Source organism: Pagrus pagrus, assembly GCF_965226575.1.
Source record: "Pagrus pagrus genome assembly, chromosome: 14".
Taxonomy (NCBI): domain Eukaryota; kingdom Metazoa; phylum Chordata; class Actinopteri; order Spariformes; family Sparidae; genus Pagrus; species Pagrus pagrus.
This window is the reverse complement of record NC_140198.1, coordinates 12766112-12786155: the sequence shown is the minus strand read 5'-3', so window position 1 is coordinate 12786155 and position 20044 is coordinate 12766112. Positions and strand designations below refer to the sequence as shown.

The 20044-nt window shown below is 39.6% G+C and overlaps 2 protein-coding genes across 2 annotated transcripts; both read right to left on the bottom strand.

The window, feature by feature from the left end:
* Positions 1-1432: 1432 nt before the first annotated feature.
* Positions 1433-8656, bottom strand: cct6a (chaperonin containing TCP1, subunit 6A (zeta 1)). Its single transcript, XM_084372764.1, has 13 exons — positions 8453-8656; positions 7676-7739; positions 7067-7201; positions 6725-6898; positions 6529-6632; positions 6132-6402; positions 5527-5609; positions 3898-3994; positions 3610-3757; positions 2768-2901; positions 2549-2651; positions 2085-2157; positions 1433-1981 (listed from the first exon to the last, which is right to left on the bottom strand). Exons 1-13 carry the CDS (start codon positions 8587-8589, stop codon positions 1909-1911), a joined length of 1596 nt encoding a protein of 531 aa, XP_084228890.1. The 5' UTR covers positions 8590-8656; the 3' UTR covers positions 1433-1908.
* A 2205-nt stretch (positions 8657-10861) lies between these two features.
* Positions 10862-19942, bottom strand: LOC311269829 (protein NipSnap homolog 2-like). The gene is made up of 10 exons (XM_084374271.1): positions 19448-19942; positions 17518-17645; positions 17329-17374; positions 17144-17238; positions 15321-15391; positions 13885-14025; positions 13724-13755; positions 13090-13184; positions 12788-12871; positions 10862-11611 (listed from the first exon to the last, which is right to left on the bottom strand). Exons 1-10 carry the CDS (start codon positions 19537-19539, stop codon positions 11547-11549), a joined length of 849 nt encoding a protein of 282 aa, XP_084230397.1. The 5' UTR covers positions 19540-19942; the 3' UTR covers positions 10862-11546.
* Positions 19943-20044: the final 102 nt, after the last annotated feature.

The following is a 20044-nucleotide window of genomic DNA, read 5'->3' as shown; positions in this document are numbered from 1 at the left end:
CTAAATATGACACAGAGCTGTACTGTATTAAATCAACTAAAAACTTGCAGTGATCAATTGTCTTTTTCAAAAGGTTCACGTCACTTTCGACAGGGTTTTAGACTTTCCTTTTGGTTAGAGACTGATTTTGTCAAATATCAGTAGTTTATGATGCTGATTAAAGATGTAATATGAACTAACTTACAATGTGGAACTATTTTCAAGTGTTAAGTGTTATATTTCTTATGAAGAAGTGGTGATTTATCCACAACTTTATTATCAAAGCTCTGGAAGTTTAGGATAAAATCATTATTTTGCATGACTTTGATATGTTTTAAATGTTTAGCTTTAATATTTGTATTCCATTCACTTACAATTTTAAGCAATATATAGTGCAATATATGTAATTTCATAATGTAGCAGAATGAAGTGGCTGAACAGTGACAATGTTGAACATGAACAGCAGCTTAGAAAGACTTAAAACTCCAATAATATGAGAATTGTCCAACTACGTTGCCCTGAGAACAGAAAAATACGACTTCTGCCCTGAGACCAGGAGAGACTCACCTGCCCTCAGACAAAATTGTGGGAAACAATGGTCCCTGGCCTGGGACCAGATGAGACTAAACAGCCATGAGGAAAATCCTACAAAACAACTTATGCCCTGAGACAGAAAGAAATATTTAATATTTCTCCTTTTGTTGTGGTTACACCACTTGACATTTTCAGGGGCAATCAGTCTTAGCTTTCATAAAAAATAGTTCAAATGCTATTTCAAATTACATGAAACCAACATAAATACAAAATATAAATTTAGGAAACCTGATGCAAGCTTTTAAAACATTTTTTAAAAACATTTTTGAATTGCTCATAATGTAAACCCTTATTTGTCACTGACCCATATCCAAATTTAAAAACCAAGCGCATCAACAATAAATTGCTTTTGGTTTAGGTGCAATATAAAGAATTGGCCACCTGTTGAATTCATACTCCAAATAAGGGGAACCAGCGCAAGAGTAACAGTTAACTGTAGCTGCCTTTAGCTGGTTAGTTCGATTAGCTGTGCATCTAGTGGTTCAGACTGGGAGGTCGAAGCACCAGAGTATTATTTATTTGTTGTTGCCTGTTCTCTTTGCCGCGAAGCACGTTGTAACCCTGTTTTCAAGAGTGCTATGTAAGTAAAGCCTATCATCATAATTTCACAGCTAGCACAGGAATGTTAGACAGGCTGGGGCTAGCTAGTTAGCATGCTAACTTCAGTATCTCTGCAACACAACAACTAAACTGTTATTTCTTCACATTCTGTTGATGATTTGAGATAATTTTTGAATGTTTTTAACTAAAATTCTTTATTTTGTGTATAATCCGATTCTTTGAATTCCCTACAGCTTGTGATTTGCTTGAGTTTGATTTGTTTAGATATGTAGTGGAGAAGAAAATTGAAATACTGGCGTTCATGTACCATAAAGGGTTACTTTATTTATGTTACATTCCATCGCTGCTTGTGTGTTGCGGTTTGAAAAGCTTTGTCTTTATGTGGTTCATAACATTCATGCACTCCTCCAGGCAGGAAAAAGCCTATTTTTGAAGATGAGCAAAGATAAAACACAACAAATCTTTCAAGAGCCGAGAAAACCTTTAATGGGTGGAAACGAAACTGTGTGGCAGAGGTCAGTGCTTTTAACAAAATCTCATAAATAAACCAATCAGAGGGAGGTATTGACAAATCCATGAAAAAAATAACAAACCCATGACTAGCATAACGATGATTTCTGACAGACACTGCGATGGATGTCGTGGTGTCTACAGCGGGCTGTCCGTCAGACTGGGGTGCTTCAGATTCCGAGAGCGGGAACACGTTGACTGAACCGTTCGGTAAACAACTATCCCTGTGAGTATGAGAACAGCTGCAGCTTCTTCTGTTGACCTTTAACCTTTGAGTGAAGACATTCCAGCTCTCATGATCTCGTCCACCAACAAGATGTTGCTGGCGATCACCGTGCTGTAAAGGAACAAAGATCCACAAAAGAGATTGATTAAATAATGTATTGGGGTAATTTCAAATATTCAATTGGTCTTCTTGACTTTAAAATGTGTAATCTCACCATGAATGGAGAAGCTGTTTCTTAACGCTGTAATTATCCCATACACCCGCCTCTCCTGCAACCATGGGCTCCCCTGAAAAACAAGAGGATAAGTAAATAAACAAGCTTGTGATGACTGGAACAACTAATAGTGTCAAGAAGGATATGATACGAGACAGAGGTGAAAACTTAGCTACTCTTTAAATGTTCGTTTTTATTGTATTTATTCAAAAACATATTAAGAAGATATAGCCCCCAAAAAAGATTTTAAAAATCAGACAGAGCTTTGTCAAAAATATATAGAAATATAATTACATTGCGTCAGTTAAATCAAGTGTTTTTGAGGAGATTTCAAGATGTACATTATGTACCGCTATATAGCCTAAAAATATGGCATTATTATTCATAGGCCATATCACCCAGCCGTATCTAGAAATATAGTGCGTAACTCAATCTTCTATGAACAGGTATGCTGTGGTTCTGACCTGTGCTGAGGTCGACTCCAACTAGCTGACCAGACTCTTTGTACTCTGTCTGCAGCTTCAGCAGGGTCTCCTGTGGGTCGTAGCCAGAGTTCTGGGCCAAAACCTACAAAAGGAAAATACAAAATGAATAATCAACAGAGGCCGATACGGTATGAGTGCTTTTTATAGAACGCAGAAGAAACATTGAAAGCCTTTGGGGGTAAAGAATAAATCTCTTACCTTGGGGATGACTAGGAGAGCATCTGCAAATGCCTGGACTCCCAGCTGGGCTCTGCCTTTCACATTGGGCTTGTGTTTTACCAGAGCATCCGCCACAGCCACCTCTAATGCACCTGCGCCGGCCACGACACTCCCTGAAGAGACAAAGATGAAAAGGAGATACTTAGAAAACATACAATTGTCTCGGCTCAATAAGGCAAGAACAAGGAGTTTAAAAACAAAATGGATAGCTGGTTAAGAACTACTTTGTTCTGATCAACTTGATGCATGTAGGAGAGGATAAGACTCTCCTAGTGCAGAGGTAAGGACCAGAGTCACTGTAGCACAGACATAAGAGACCAGAGAGAGCCATGGTAACTTCCCTGGGTGTTCGCCGTGCAAATGACAACTGCATTTTACAAAACAGGAAATAATTTAGTCGAATGGATCTACAGACCTTTTACGTATGATTTATCTGTATTACATTTGGAAAACAATCTGAAAAGGCTTTACAGAGTCACTAAAGACAGGAAAACCTATCTACAGAGGAGGTGCAAAAGTACCTTGAAGGAAACTGATATTTCTGAAATTGCAATTTTAAAAAACTGCAAGTGTATAATGTTAAACATAGCAATGGATGTTTAATGATGTATATATAATGTATTCAAGCAGATTTTAAGAGGAATACAATCATAAGTTCAAAATTACTGCCAACCCTGAATTTGATTTATATTAGAAACACTGCAAACAAAATATTAAGCTGCACCCAGGTGGCAAAACAAAACTAGACTTTAACTGAATTACTTTTGCTGCAATAAATCACAGTTGGATTACTCAAGCACATGTGCTCCTTGGTGTCTTACCATCTTCTATGGCATTCTTGACTGCCCGCAAACCATCCCTTACAGCATCTTTGATCTGTGTGAGGGTGTGTTTGTTGGGTCCCTTCACCAGCAGGGTCACTGAGCGAGGGTTTCCACACTTCTCGATGAATGTGTACTTCTCCTCTCCCTGCAAACAAGAACAGAGAAAAGTTAATAACTCTTTCTTGGCATCATAAATGCAAAGAGATTCCAGGCATTAGACCTTTACATTTGGTTTTCAAAATATAACCCAAAATTACATCCAGAAAAACTTAAAAAAGGACTCACCAGTGTGTGTTCATAGACCAGACCAGCATTTCCCAAGCAATCGGGTGTGAGGTCATCAACTGAATTCATGGCAATGCCACCGCAAGCGAGAGTGAGCCTGCAGACGGAACAACACACACAACAATAATTCAGTTCTTTGGTGTTATTTAACATCACAGAAACATCATCATGCAGCAACACGCGGCTGGGGATGTGCAGCAGCCTGTCCACAGCTGCAAGTGTCTGTGCATGTGTTGCTGAGAGTGAATCAAGCTGACTCAATCACTGAGGTCTAATGCCTCTTAAACTGCAGATTTCTAAAACCTCTTTTTTAAAATACAATCCATGTCTTCATTGATCCATTGAAACAAAACATTCAATTTTTAAATGTTTTACAAATTAAGAAGTACTAAATGGGCCCAGAATGTAAGAAGTCACATCTCAGAATGTAGTAAAAGCAAATGGCACAAAACCATTATGATATGCAATGCCCCATCAATTTTAGCATCTTTGCATCTTCAAAGTGCCATCGTGAGTCAGCGATGTGATCACGTAAGAAGTTTCTGTTTCTTGCTCAGCCTTATGTTACAACTTCACATTCACAAACTGTTCACAAACTACGTCAACTAGCTAAACTGGCCAAGCATTTGCACAATAGACAGAGCTAGACACTACCCAAAGAAAAAAGATAAAGATAACATTAAAACATAGTCATAGGCTCAATGAGACAAGAGGAGAGTGCTCGTAACCATATGAATCCCTGGTTTTAAAAAAAAACTTTGGGGAGTTTGTGCTGATCAGCTGAATACATGTAGGAGAGACTGAAGCTCTACTAATGCAGAGGAAAAAAGACCAGAGTCACTGTAGCACAGACAGAGGACCAGGGGGAGCCACAGGAGCATCCCTGGGTGTTCGCTGTGCAAATGACACCAACTGCATTTTACAACAGACGGGCATAGAGTAAGATCCAGACTGACAATTCATGTGAACTTAAGTAAGAAGAACAGCATATCAATTTTTTTTGGCTCGGATGTAATCTTGATTTGTTGAGAAAGGGTTTTATTAATATTAATCCTGTCAACAGGTCAGGTAAAGCAATATTTTAGTCATTTTAGGGAAAAGCTTCCATGGTGTTTCCACATTACAACTTCAAAAACTCAACTGGGAACATATGAGGAGCTTGTGAATGCATCATGATTCCCAATTTCAATTGTTATTTTTATGATTCAATCAGAGATAGTAGAATAAAGAAATTACTGGAGCTAGCGTGGCCAAAAGGACAGCTTGTGGATCTTCAGAAATTCAAGTAAAGACTTTGCTTAAATGCATCTTAAGACCTTTGGCAAATGTTTTTTTCTTTACAGGATTCAGACAAGGAGAGTTGTTCGTTGGCCTGCTCCGGCTGCTCTGCCTCTGTTACACAGGCTAAAGAGCACTCCCTTGTGGCAAAGCAAACTAAAACTGTTAATGAAGCAGGAGCACTGTGGTGCATTCATGGTGCTCTCTGAAAACAACAGCTGGCTTTGTTTGAGTGATATTTTATTTTAATTTCTGCATACTGCGGTTAACTCTGCTTTTTCACAGGCGCTCACTCTAAAAGACAACCAAACCACTTCCATTATACAAGAAAAAGCCATGTTATTTTCTTACCTCTCCATGTTCCTCCTCTTTGCCCTGCGCAGGGCTACAATGCCTGCCTTGGCGAGAGCATCCAGGGAGAATGGGTCAATACCCTACACAAAAAAAGAGAAAATGTTTAACTTCCATTCTTCATCTTCATCAGTTCAAGAAATAAATATTTCAGTGATGTAAAGTTTATTCTGATCCGTTGAATACATGTAGCGAGGAGCGGACTCATCTAATGCAGAGGTACAGATCAGATTTACTATAGCACAGATGCAAGAGACCAGGGGGAGCCACGGTAGCATCCTTGGGTGTTCACTGTGCACATGGTGAGAATCTTAAAATGCCTCATGTTCTTATGTCAAACAGTGAAATGACCTGTAACTTGGTAAAAAGTACTAACAGGATTTGAGTGGCAGAGGCTTGATAAATCACATTTGTTTAAAATTTACTCAACTAATGTGTAAGATAAAGCCTCAGCTATCACAGAAGGAAAGGTCCAACGGTAAACAGATTCAGAGACAGAAAAAAAATAACTAGAGGTAAAGCCATGGGATAATATTGTGTTAACTGTATCCAATATGTTTAAAGTTTTATGAGCAGTATTTCTCACATAACATTTAACACTTCACCTTCTGGTTAATGACGACAAAACCCTTCTCCCCATTGGGACAGACTTGGTCCCTCAGGGCGATGATCTTTTGCACGCGATCCTCAATGAACTTCCTCTCTGCAGCCACGAGCTTCTCCCTCTCCCCTGCGCTCTTGTAGAAGAAGCCAGAGTTGACCTCAGTCTTTTCGTACTCCAGAGAGACGTTGCAGGTCAGCACGTAGGCATCCTCCACCCTCTTCTTCATGTCTGGGTGTCGGGCACCGTGGTCCAACACCAACCCTCTGATCAGTCTGAGAAAAGGAAGGGGAAAAAGCAGCAACTCTTTAATGTCTGGGACGCCCATACATTTCTGCAGCACCATCAGTAAAGAGACAAATTGTTTCTTGTTTAAAGTCTTTAGTTTTTTAAAAACTCACTGTGTATCACAGTCGGTTTTGTGCTTCATCTCCATGATTTCCACCATGTACAGGTCAATGGGCTCATTAGGTTTAGTGATGGCCAGCACAGCGTCTACTACAGCCTGCAGACAAACAAGTCACATTAAGCAGTTAAAATAGGACAACAAATAAAATAAAAAGCTCGCTACCAAAAGGTTGTTCCCATAAATCTCACCTCAGTGAGCAGGTCGGCCAGCTCTTTGTGGACCTTGGTCCTGAGGGAGGTACGCGCTACGTTGATGAGGGTCTCTCTGTCCATTTCCCGGGTCACCTTCAACTCCTCCAGAGTAGCCAGGGCTTTCTCTTTCGCTGCTTCAAAGCCCTCAGCAATGATTCTTGGATGAAGACCCTACAGCAGGAAATCAAAGGGAGTTACAGAAAGAAAATATATCCTGATGTCACCGTGTGTTCTGAAGAGATTCACGTGCCAAATCACATAAAAAAAAAAACATGGTGACAGTATCAAAAAGACTGGTGCACATTCTGGATGGATAACTAGACGGGCTTGTCTCTTTACCTCCGACACGTAGAGGTCAGCCTGCTTCAGCAGCTCTCCGATGATGAGGACGTTAGAGGTGGTTCCGTCTCCCGTGATGTCATCCTGCGCCGTGGCAACCTTTGCAATGAGTGAGGCTGTCGGGTGCTGAATTTGCTGAGGAGGACCAGGAAGAGAAACGATTGACAAACTTAAACATGTTGTTCTACAAAAACTCTTCAATCAAGGAGCAGGATTTCTTTAATAATGCACGTCTCCAAACATGAGCATCAAACTGCAGCGTTGCTTTTATTTATACACAATCCAAGACTGTCAATATCGTTGTTTATTTGAGTAGATCATTATTGGAGCTGTATTCCCCCAGCCCTATTAAGTAGTTAATTAATCATACATGCAACAATGCATCATGTGTTTTGATATGGGAATATGCTAAATATAATTATTCATTATGCATAAATAGCATCCATATACACTAATGAAAGTTAGGGATATTTTAGTGTTTCACTTGAGTTTAATTCTGAGTAGTGCACATAGGGGTGTGGTCACTCTTTAACAATGAAGAATGCAATACAGCAAGGAGGAGACAATAGGACAGAAAAGGTGCCATTTCATTGCTCAGCACCTGCTTACCATCTCGTGTAACAAGACGTTGCCATCTTTGGTCAGCTTTATGTCTCCTGCTCCAGACACCAGCCTGCGGACCCCAACAGACAGGGAAGGGTTAATGCTAACTGGACAAAGCAAAGGCTGGTTCCCCATCACTTACACTGGGCTTGTGTGTTAGTGGTCAACAGTTGGTTAATTAAAGTTTTCACTCAGACATGTCTTATCCATAAACGATAGTTAACTAACTGTTCAGTCAGTCAGTCTGACAGGCAGAGATTAGTAAGAAACTGTTAGCTGTGTGCCTAAACTTCCTGAATTCAACCTCCTGGTGTTGGATAATAATAATGTCAACTCATCCGCTCATTACTCACAATAGTTAACGTTAAAGCAAACGTTAGGTTAGCTCAAACTTTATGATTTTGAGTCCTAACCGATAATGATTATGCTGATTTTAGCCTAATCATAATCTGCTTGCCGGCTGATGCTAACATGCTAACGCTAGCTTGCTGGTTGTCAAAACGGGTCGTGACGATGACTGGGCAGGGCAACGTGCGTCAGGAAAATCCGTTATCCGGTTAGCAAGTGGGGGCCTCAATTGTGATATAGTTATTCTTAAAGCAGGGGAGTAATTAGTAGACAAAGGACTCTTTCCAGTTTTCACAATAACGCAGAATAAGGCGGTGGCAGAATGAAAATGTTGCTACCTGCGCAGACAGTTTACCGGCGCAGCTAGCTAACGTTAGCTACCTAGCAGAGTTAGCTTAGCACGCGTGCTGCACAAAGGGCTCAGTCGGCACTCACATTTTCATGGTCCCCTTCGGTCCCAGGTTACTTTTCAGCACGTCCTGGAGACCCCGGGCGGCACTGATGTTCACCGCCAGAGCAGCCTGGGCCCTGGCCACCTCTGCTTTCGGGTTCAGAGCTTTCACCGCAGCCATGGCGAGGCAGCACAACCAGCGAAGTAAAAGTAAAAAGTACCGCCGGCTGGGAGTGTGCACTGGTCGGGCTCGAAAGGAGAGACGCTTTCCAGAAGGCTCCAACACGTGCTCTCGTGCTGCCTTTACGATACCAGTCTCGGCTCGGACATTCCGGTTTTAGAAAAAAAAACAAAAAACACCCCGTTTAGATGCAATTAAATGAATCATGAGTCATCAAGTTTCAAGTGATTGCAGTCTTTGGATTATGGGGGAGTAAGGGAGACTCAGACTACATCTTGTTTTCTCATGAGCAAAGTTTCTACCCATCCATAGGAGTTACATTTAAGGGCTGAATATAAAAGCACACACATTGCTGTTTATAAAAGTCAAAGAAACAGATACACAGTTTAGATTTCTTAGATTAGCTTGTTTGTTTGGCTTTTTTTTTTTTTTACACATTAAATGACAAAAAAGTAACAATCCGACTGCAAATCTTTACATTAGCTGACTGTTGAGAGAGTCGCAAAGGAAAGATTTCCAGGACTCTTACTAAGGTCTTGGGTAGGCATACTTTAATTCGCTTAAATTAAAAGTGGCTTCATTGGCATGGGCAACAGACGTCCACATTGCCAAAGCAAGCCTGCAATAAAATAAAACAACAAAAATGTACAGAAAGACAATAAATATGATGTTTGCTGTAAGAAAAGTATATTTACAGATAAGAAAAAATATAACTTAAAGTAAAATAGAAACAACATAGACTCACAGTATTTCGTAACGTATATGTATAGAACTACATAAATCCAACATACTGCCAATTATAATCAAATGGAAAGCACAATTTCTGCAGTGATCACCACCTTGTCAAAGCCATTCATGCGCTTGCTCAAGGAATTTTGGGATCTCCGACATACACTGAATGCAGCATAGGTCACACCCTAGACGACGCGCCGGTTGTGGATGTTACGTCACCTTCAAGAAAGACTAATATGGAAATGGGGCACTTCAGATGAACAGGCATGGATGTGATGTAAACTATTTTGAGTCAGAAAAGCTGCCAGTGCTTCTTCATGTGTTTACTGTGTTATTCTGATACAAGGACTAGGGTGTAAACTCACATCTTCTTTATTCCTGCAAAAGAAACGAGTTTGTTCTTCTGCCCTGAACAGACAAATGAGAAACCAGCATCAATAACACATGATAAAAAAAGGAGGCCAAGACTTTTCTCTAATTTCATCAGAAGTTTAATTCAATATGTACAACTAGTCTTATTAAAGCACTGCAATTTGCATTTACCTCTTTCCACATCTTTATCAACATTAAGATAGTTTAGGATACCCCACTTCATTTACAGACACAGGACTGACCACATCTCTGCCTTGGTCAATAAGCCCTCTATGTTTATCTACAATCTGATCATTAAAAAAAATCCATTAATCTCTGTTCGAGCACACAATCAACTGGCTGGCATTAATTGGGTCATACAGGGATTAAGCCAAAACAGTCAGTGTGTAGATACCGATTAGCTGGGCTGAAATCAAAAATAACCTCATCATTTGAATCATCTTGTCCCCCTCCACACAGCTACAAGTGTCACCGTGTAAGAGTTAATAGAGAGACGTGGTCAGTATTACAGAGGAGAGACAAACAGAGAGAATGGCTTGTTCAGCACCCCACCTTCACCCCAAGAAATAAATGAAATGAGTCCAAGTCTAGCTTCCTGTTCTGACCCGTCTGACACTCTCGTGAACTTCAACTTTTGTGCGTCCTCATAAAACAGCCTTGTTATGAATCCTTTCATCCACCTAACTGATTCTGAAACAAATTACTAGTACACACCATAATCAGTTGGTTGGATCAAAGCCATGTAAACATAAAGTCACATTTTTAGTCAGTGTATACATGGTGAACGTTTACTGAACATACAGCAGGCCGCCATCTCTCACAATCAGCTTCGTTGTCTATTGAACACTGATCTGTAAACAGCTTGTTTCTCTTTGTAAAACTGACCGTCACCTGTAACATTTAAAGAAACCTTTCCAAGTCATATTCATAATGCACTGTGAGCTCTGGATGTTTTTGTTGCGAGATACTGGATCAATGCTAGTTCAACAGGGTTAACGCGTCATGGGCCGGTTTCGTTTGTAACTAGAGCTGCAACAATTCGCCAAATGATAGAAGAAAATTAATCTGTAAATATTTTGAGAATTGATTATTTGCTTTTCAAGCAAAAAGGTCGAACATTCGCTGGTTTCAGCTTCCTAAACATTCACTTTTCTTTGCTATTTATACAAGTCAATAAAGAGTATTTGTGTTTTGGAGCGTTGGTTGGACAAAAGAAACCATTTAAAGACAAAACTTTGAGCTCTGGGAAATTGTGACTGTCGTTCTTCACATTTTTTGACATTTTATTGACCGAAGGATTAATCGATTACTCTCGAAAATAATGAAAATAATTGTTTTTTGCAGCCCTAACTGTAACACACATTTTTTATGAAATGACCACAAGACATTTTCAGCCCCTGTGACCAGCACTAGAACTTCTAAATGTTTGATTCACACCTCCTTCTGGCAGCTCAACATTCAACCACTACTGAAAGCAGCTTTTAATCGCATCGTAAAAATATAAGACAAGCCATTTAAAATCTGACTCTTTAAATGACGGACAGTGAAGAGGAGAAGCATTTCAAATCATATTTTGTCTACATACGGCGCCTTAATGGATCAGTAACACAGTAACTGCTGTAACAGATACAGTTTGGTGACAATCATTTGAACGTCATCATCTGAAAAAGACATTTTAGGCCAAAACAAAAAGAAAACCAGAGAAAAGAAACAGAAAAAGAAACAAAACTGAAGCAACACCATGATGTTACGCAGGGATCCCTGGCAGTGCACACTCCGATGGTTGGTTACACTCTCTACAGATCAGTGTGATAGTTGTAGTGGCTGTCGAGAGTTTCCCCCGATGTCTGTGGTTACTTCAGGGGCGAGGTCTTCATGGGAATCATTATTCTAGATTCCATGTGCTGAATAAGAGGGACTGTGGGACAGACAAAACAAGCGTCTCTGAATCACGCAGTGTCTGCACACACACAAACTGGAAAGAATCTGACCATGTGTTTACATACCCTGCAGTAACCTGGACAAATCAACGACCTATTTGTTCTGACCCTTACAATCTTACTTCATTTTGTTACTATTTTGTGATTTTGTGTTTAATGGATATTTTTTAGTGGAATCATCTCAATTCTATGTTTAGAGAGGCTTGAAGACAACGACAATGCCAAGAATGTGAAACATTTTTTATTGTGTGTTGAGTTCTGGTTTGTAAAACTGCCTTTACACATTTCTTTCTCCTGTAGGAAAAGATCATCCATCCCTCCTCCGTTGTCACACCAACAATGATGACTATCAGTCACGTTATGTGATGTCACTGTTGTTGTATTGTTGTCTGTATTACCACCACCTTCTGAACTGGAGTGGAGCAGTTTGTTTCATGGTTACCCGCAAAAATTACGTGTAAAAACAACCATTTAATTACATGAAAAAAAATTCTAGGACCAAAAAATACAGGTACTTTGTGTAGAAAACTCACTTTTCATGTTCAAATGTGCATCCCACACACACGCCACAGTTTTACCTACAGTGTGAATGTTTGGATGCATCACTACGTACAATGATCCATCCCTGTCTGACATTTTTTCATGCACATACTGTCAACAAAGCCAAATAGATAACTGGTGAGACAGTGGCTAGTAAAATGCAACAGATTAAAGGGGCTCTGTGTTACAATTGGCAAAATACATGAATTTATCACTGTTTTATTGGCCAGATGTAAGCTGATTGTCACATGACATGAAAAATTAGACGTTCTCAGTCTTTCTTGGTTGATTTGTATTTATTTTTGAAGTTGTCTGATGCAGCTGGACTGTGGATAACTTTGGGAGGGACGAATTTTCCGTGACAGTCCAAAGGAAGTGACTTCATGCACGTTCTCAGTGCCTCTCTGCTCTGCTTAAAGTAGCTAACGTTAGTTTAGAAATGGAGTCAAGTGGCATAAACTAACAACTGGCTTCCAGCACAGCACAGAAGTTGCAAAGAGCCTCTTCAAGATGATATCTTTATCACTATAAGATCCTACTCAGAGTTGATAATATTGTCCAGTGCTTTCAGAATGGTAAAGAGAGTCGGCACTCAGTCAGCGACTGAGACTTACCTGTGTAGTAGACAACCTCGTCCCAGCCATCACGCTGCCAGGCTGCGTTTCTGATGTTTTCTCTGGACTGAAGGTCTTTGTAGGCTGAAATTAAAAGAAAGATAATAAGATAAAAGGTAAGATAAAAAAAGATATTGCTTAGTTTAAATTGTTGCATAGAGCTTTGACTCAAATCTACATACGACACCTAAAGTCTCCACCCTTAGATACAATACTTTAATTTTGTAGTAACGCTTGTGTGTAGTTTTCTCTAAAAATATCACAATGCAGCACAGTTCATTAAACTTGGAAACGGTGCTCACCCCATAGATGGTGAACCGTGTACAGACTTCCAATCTGTGAGAAAAAGCCTCCCACAGCCTCTTGGTTCTGCTGGCGAATCTCAATAGCACGCGCCCTGCAGAGCAACAAAGAGTTAGGTCTTACATGAAAAAACACTCACAGCATGTTATTGAAGGGGTGCATCAATTAAACCACAAGCATGTGATATCCCAAATTTTTTTTCAAATCAAGACATTCAATTTGGATGGTTTTAACAAACCCACCATGTTTTATTTTAGAGCATTAACAGGCACATTTTCCAGTTGTTATCAATTTAATCGGATTCTTAAATACAGAACATTCGTTGCAGGGTAAAAAGGGCAATTATGCTCAAGATTTACAAGTTATGTGTGATATGTCATGCTTTGAAGTCATGCATAGATTTTGTAGTCAAAAGTACCGTTGACTCATATTCATCTGCTACAATCTGTAAAACCAATAAAATAGTGGTGAGGAAATTTTAAATGGTACATACTGATAGTAGCTCTAAAATTACAACAAAAAGAAAGCTTAGAAGCTTCTCAGATTTTCAAAACAAGTCAATTTTTATGACTTTCTGATACTACTACATGTAAAAAGGTTAAAAAGGAAATATTAAGAAAAGTCATGTGTTACCAGTAGTTCCCCCACTCGATCATTGTCCCTGGCTGAAATAAGAACGTGAAGAGATGTTTAGAAGAAGTGGTCTGACTGCTCACAACAGCAACAGAGATAAATGTATATTAATGCTTAATGGGAGGAAGGCGATGTGTCCACTATGTAAGAGAAAAATGTACCCTGAGTTGGTATGATCGGAGCTCATAGATGTTGGGTCCGGGTCGAGGGACAGGTTCGTTCCAGAAACTGAACTCCAGCAGCAGCTGATTCCTACGAGACAGCAGCATCTTCCCCCTCTCGTTCCTGTAGTCCATAAACTTCTACAGTAACGACAAAGAACAGAAACACGTTACTCAGGACATCTGGCTCAGTCCACCAACTCCTAAATACATTTGTAAAAGTATTCAAACTCAGCCAGAGAGCAGGAAAGGTCTAGACAGTGAAGTCAAGTAGATTGGTTGCACACATCAAACGTGATCATTTAAGTGCATTAACATCCTATACAACAAATCACGAGGGTGTAAATCACCTGTTTCATCATGATACTATGCCATATTGATTCTTTGGACAATGATGCAAAATTTGCCGATATCACAAAGTCTGTCAAAAGTAGACTGCGAGTCAATTTAACTCGGAGGGCTGCCGTCGATATGAGAGGATATCATCTGCCCATTTAACATAGTTACAGAGGAAGCTGCCAGCACTTTCTTCTCTGCATTTTGGCCATAACAACAGGAGAGAAAAACACTTGTAAATAAATTATCGACACCGGTTAAGTGCAGTAAAATTTACTTTAAACTGACTCCATTGACGCATATTAAATATGGTTCAACAACAGGAACGGTTTTCAACGTTGTCGAAACAGAGAAGCTAATCGCTGTTGCGTTTGCTGAGCGAGACGCTCCATTTGTCTGTTTACCCGTCTTTTCTTTGGATAAGTCCACAATATTTTCACACTGTTCATTTGTTCCTGAGAGGAGACTAAATATCCTCATCGTCTTGTTCTTGACAGCTTGCCCTGATCTGCCTGGAACAAGCACTTTTTGAATGTTTAAAAAGGAGGTGCACTGGGATGGACAAGGTGCCAGAGGGCATTTCAAAAGAAAGGCGCATCTTAAAAATGACGATATGGATCGTTGTTTTCACTCTGCATCGGCATTGGATCGTTGATCATTAAATCCATCATTACACCCTCAAAAATCACCAGTTCTCATGATGAGGTATATTAAGAAATGTGGCTATGTAAAACAGAGATAAAGAGCAACCATAGTTAGAGACTATAAATCTCTGTTTTGGGAATTAACATGCAGTTCTTGCACAAAAAAAAAAATCTTTTATTATTGAATATATTTTGTTGGAACATGAGAATAAAATCTTGCACAAAAATACAATTTGGATGAAGCAGGATTGGATTCATTCACTACACTTACCTTATTTATGATCTAAAATTGCATTTTCTGCACCAAAATTACAATCACACCAAACAGCTGGAAAATCACAAATAGATGGGTGAAAAAATGGTCTGTGAGTCTAATTTGAGGGGTGCGCTGCCAAAAAATGGCTGCCTACAGGTCACAAACTGCCAGTTAGCTGAACTAGTCTGAGCACCCGTTACCTTATTCTGCCTGAGTTTGTTCATGACTTCGGTGAGAGCCGGGTATCCTCCCCGATATCTCCACAGGTGAACTAGAATAGAAGGAGCAGAAGAGCCAAACATAATGCAGCTCTCGAATATATCTCTGTGCGTCTGTCTTTTACAGTAGCAACTGTAGTTTAATTATTTATCTCTCTAGACCACCTGTGGTCTGAGCTGGCATGATGACATCTGGTGTATCACTCATTTCCAAAATCACCTCACCACTACAAACACATCTGAAATGTGAGATTCTGACTGGAAAATGCTGCAGCAGAACAAATGCTATGATACTCATTAATCTAGTGAAATGAGAATGAGATAATGTTGATGCTACTACACAAGACCGTATCAGCTAAATCTGATCAGTATCATAAACACAACCACAATGCAGGGTAATAATAGACTAAATCCAGTGTTCAAGATGAAAAATTAACAACTGAGTGAAGCAATCAATTATGAAAACTTCTAATTTTACAGGACTAAACATAAAAAAGCGACCGCAATCTCTCAGAGAGACTGTTTGAAACGAATCCCTCAGAGGACGGTACTGTATATTGTTTTCTAGGGCTGCAAATAATGACTATTTTCACTGTCAATTCATCTGTTGATTATTATTTTTTTGATTAATTGTTTGATCTATAAAAAGGGCCAGATAATAGTGAAAATGTTGTCAGTGTTTCGAAAAGGCATAAATTAAGATGTCTTTGTCCACAACCCAAAGATATTAAGTTTACTGTCATAGAGAAGTAAAGACGTCAGAACAAATTCACAGTTAAGAATCAGGAATAAGAGAATTTTAACTTTATCTCTTAATAAATTACTTGCGATTAATTATCAAAATAGCTGAAGATTAATGTAACAGTTGATAACTAATCACTTAACCGTTGCAGCCCTGGCGCACACGTTGTGAATGTGTTAAGTGAGGCAAATTTAGATTATCTTTATTAAGCCTTCTAATATTGCTGCTCTGTAACGTTAGACGCAGATTACAACTGAGGAATGATAAATGTCACCACACGGACAAAATGGACAGCAGCCCGGAAAATTGCAATACAGTCACGGCTATAATTAACTAAAATATAAAAGCTGCCAAATGGCCAGTTTGTGTCACTGGGGAGGAGAGAAACTGCGATATTATTAGGAGATGTTTTTTATTTTTAAGTCTTTATAACCTTTACAGAGTCAAACACGGAGAAGAAATGAGCACAGTTAGAAAAATCCACAAAACATCATTCTGTTCCTCACCAGCAGCAGCAAACTTAAAGGAGCAGTTTCCTTCACAGATCTATGAGATAATGAGATACATTTTCAAGCTGAATTATTTCTGACTGATTTGTGTTTGGATGCAGTTGAACGAAGTATGAACAAAAAAATACACATATTATATTTGCCTTGATTCATGCGATTGTCTTATGTAGCCCACTTCAATAAGTCCCAATTAGTTTTGGGAAGTATCCTAATTTTTTCAACCGAACCAATTAAAGTTTTAGTGTCGAAAAATGTGATCTAGATATCCATCTCTAAACTCTTCACTTCATAGCCCATAAACATTCGGTTTACAAGACTACAGAATAGAGAGAAATAAAAACATCCTCACGTTTAAGAAGCTGGAAGTGTTCATTTTTGCTCGTTAGATGAAGATTGATTCATTATATGTTAATTGATTAACTGATGGATCCTTTAAACATGACTATATTATTCCTGTTTTTAATTCATGTGTTCTGTCTTAAAAAGAAGTTCATGTTTTATTTCTACACCTGTTCAAGTGTATGGAAACCTTCAGACATGGAGCGTGCTCTTACCAGCTTGATCCTGCTCTCCGTACCACGTGTTCCAGGTGCCCACAAGCTCACAAGGGTATTCGGGGTCAGCGTGGATGGAAGGCAAGACGTTCTCACTAAAGGATATATAACACACACACATGTTTAAAAGAGAGAAATATCTGCAGTGTTTATAAAAACAGCACCACAGAACACGGACTTCTTACCAAAGTTCATTGTAAGCATCAAGGCACTCAGGCTTCACATTGTGAACTGCATGGAGACAAAAAACATGAACTAAATAATGTCATCTAGCAGATTTAATAAGACTATTCTAGAAGAAAACATTTAAATCCAATCTGAAAACAACGAAAAACACACACAGTCAGGATAATCAACAATTCCCAAACACATACACTGTATTTTGTACAGATTGTTGTCTTCCTTCTTGGCGAGCAGATGAGAGTGGGCATCTTTTCGGGGATCGACCTTTCTAACAAAAAGAGACTTGAACCAGCTGTCTTCACGGAAACCTGAGCGGCTCCTGTGACAAAACAAAACACAAAAGTTGGATACAACCGACTCTTCTCTTCTCCAACACGAGGAAAAAAGAGACTAACAACAAAAGAAAGGCAGAGCAACAAGTGCAGCCTACAATTATGCCGCCTGAAGTGCAAGTGCATTACGCCGTTCCTCAGTACACTTCTGGCCTAATCAGTGACTACAGTCCAGTCCAGGTAATCAGGAGGTGGTTTTCTCACTGTGCCTGTTTTGATGAAGGCCTGATGACCTGAGATCTGTCACAACTGAGGCCTATTTCCAAAAGGTTATTTAATCTACATAGCCACTTTTAAAATCATAATTGAGTACTGAACACAATTTAAATTAATACTTAAACCTTTCATCTGCATTTTTGTAGCCAATAAGGCTATCTGATCACAAGCGGGCCAATGAAAACCCAGACATAGGAACAAAAACACAAACTCTGCAGCAGGCCCAAGTTTGGAGAGGCGACCGTGACCACTGAGCAGAACAGAGCAGAGATGGGACGAATTGAGACTGAAGATTTGGAGAAACAGAAACCCCTTTGATTGTGCGCCTGTGACTTATAATGCATTAAGCATCAACAGATAAAAAGTAACTAGTACTCTGAGTAGCACCAGAGAAGAATACTTTGTGCTTTTACTTAAATATTATTTAAAACTAGTGGTTTTACTTGTAATTGAGCAATTTTTCAGTACATTTCCCACCACTGTTTGTCCATTATAGGGCACAGACTAGTTTAATCCTTCTCTGAAAAATGTCCTCCTCCGTGAATTAGTGGTCACGATTCCTTAAAAGCTCATTTTAAAGATCCTAATCAAAAAACAAAAAGTTTATTGCTATATGTTTATGATTAAAACATTACATTTAGTATTTTACATTTTAATGGTTGAGTCAGGTTAAACTTCCATATACTGGTAGGCCTTTAAATCAAAGTTTACTTGTGCCTTGCTTTGCAATTAATGTCAGTGTAAATGCACAAGGTGGGACTGTATACTGGTTGATGAAAGCTGCAGCAAACTAAGAACTCAGACACTCCAGCTCAGGGGCCAGCAGCAGAGAGGGCTATAAGCTGTACATACTGCACATAACCAGAGGATTAGTCTACATGGGCTCCTAAGCTGCCTTGCCACATAGGAAGCATTTCATTTTAAACTTAATTCAAAAGTACTCCATGCATTGTTTACTGTTGTTTATCAAGAAGCTGCCCTCTGACAATTTGCCAGCTCATGTAAACACAACTATTACTTTACAAAGTGCATTCAAGGCTGTCAGATTTTAGCAAAACTTTAGATACATCGCAGCATTTCAGTCATAAACATGTTTAAGCCAGCTTGTTGAAGGCTGCAGATCTGTCGCAGCAACAAAATCGTGCCATCCACTAATCAAAACAAGTACTGCCGAGCAGCGATTCATTGCATTTTGACCTTGAAGTTTTTGGATTGACAGAAACTCTGTTGTGATTTTGTATTATTTACGCACAGGGCAACTACAACTGCACACACATACTTGTAAAGTACGCAAGGGTACGTGCTAACGAAAGTTGCCTCACAACTTTGTAATTCGGGGGGACGAAAATTAGCATTACGGGAGAGTTAGCGAGTTTAGAGCTACGGGGCTAATGCTATCTACGTAGCACGGAGATGCAAACGTAAGTTAGCCAACGTCTCCCTACGTTAGCTTTAGCTTAGCCACCGAGCACACCGGACTTTGTCATTGGTGACAACGCTACAGGACATAAACACATATTAAGTTACACTGCTACATTCAAGGTGGCAAATTCAAAGAGGGTAAAACTTTCACCTTATGACGACCATGACCAGTCCGTTCGCCTGAAGCCCATTTCTCGTCTGTTTAAGGCCTTTGCCCACTCTTTGAAGGACTCTGGTCGCCATCTTTCCCCTGAACGCTGCTGTCAGTTCACGGCTGCAGCCGCAGTCCGGGCTGCTCCTGCTGGGGCTGACGTTAACTCACTTACGATAACGTGACCCCGTGTTAACTTCATGCACCAGGATCAGATCACCGTGTGTGCGGTTGATTCAACACCCAGGAGACGTGGTGGCGGTAGTGAACACAGGAGGCTTGAAATTACAGCAGCTGATCATGGCCATAACTTTTGATTTTCCAACTAACTTGACTCTTGGTGCTGTTCAGGTGAATTTCTCGTGGGCTGCACCTGATTTGAATTAAAAAGACTGAGCGCTCTTGTTGTCTTCTAGTATCCTTCCACTCTTAATATAACTTATTTTGTTTTAAATAGCACTCACATGGTCCTTTAAATAGGACATCTGTTGCTTTCACTGACTATTTTCAATTATTATTAGATTAGATTAGACAAAGATCAGTGAACACATTCATATTATCATCACCCAGAGAAGAATGCACCAATGACTGCTACTG

What these genes read in the sequence shown, in the direction of transcription:
- cct6a (XM_084372764.1), bottom strand. Translation starts at nt 8,589, where the DNA reads ATGGCTGCGGTGAAAGCTCTGAACCCGAAAGCAGAGGTGGCCAGGGCC. An exon ending in TTGTCGTCATTAACCAGAAG is followed by an intron (nt 5,610 to 6,131) that starts GTGAAGTGTTAA and finishes TTTTTTGTGTAG; the next exon opens with GGTATTGACCCATTCTCCCT. An exon ending in CTCTCCTAGTCATCCCCAAG is followed by an intron (nt 2,652 to 2,767) that starts GTAAGAGATTTA and finishes TTCCTTTTGTAG; the next exon opens with GTTTTGGCCCAGAACTCTGG.
- LOC311269829 (XM_084374271.1), bottom strand. Translation starts at nt 19,539, where the DNA reads ATGGCGACCAGAGTCCTTCAAAGAGTGGGCAAAGGCCTTAAACAGACG. An exon ending in TCCGATCATACCAACTCAGG is followed by an intron (nt 13,756 to 13,884) that starts GTACATTTTTCT and finishes TTCTTATTTCAG; the next exon opens with CCAGGGACAATGATCGAGTG. An exon ending in CGAGGTTGTCTACTACACAG is followed by an intron (nt 11,612 to 12,787) that starts GTAAGTCTCAGT and finishes TCTGTCCCACAG; the next exon opens with TCCCTCTTATTCAGCACATG.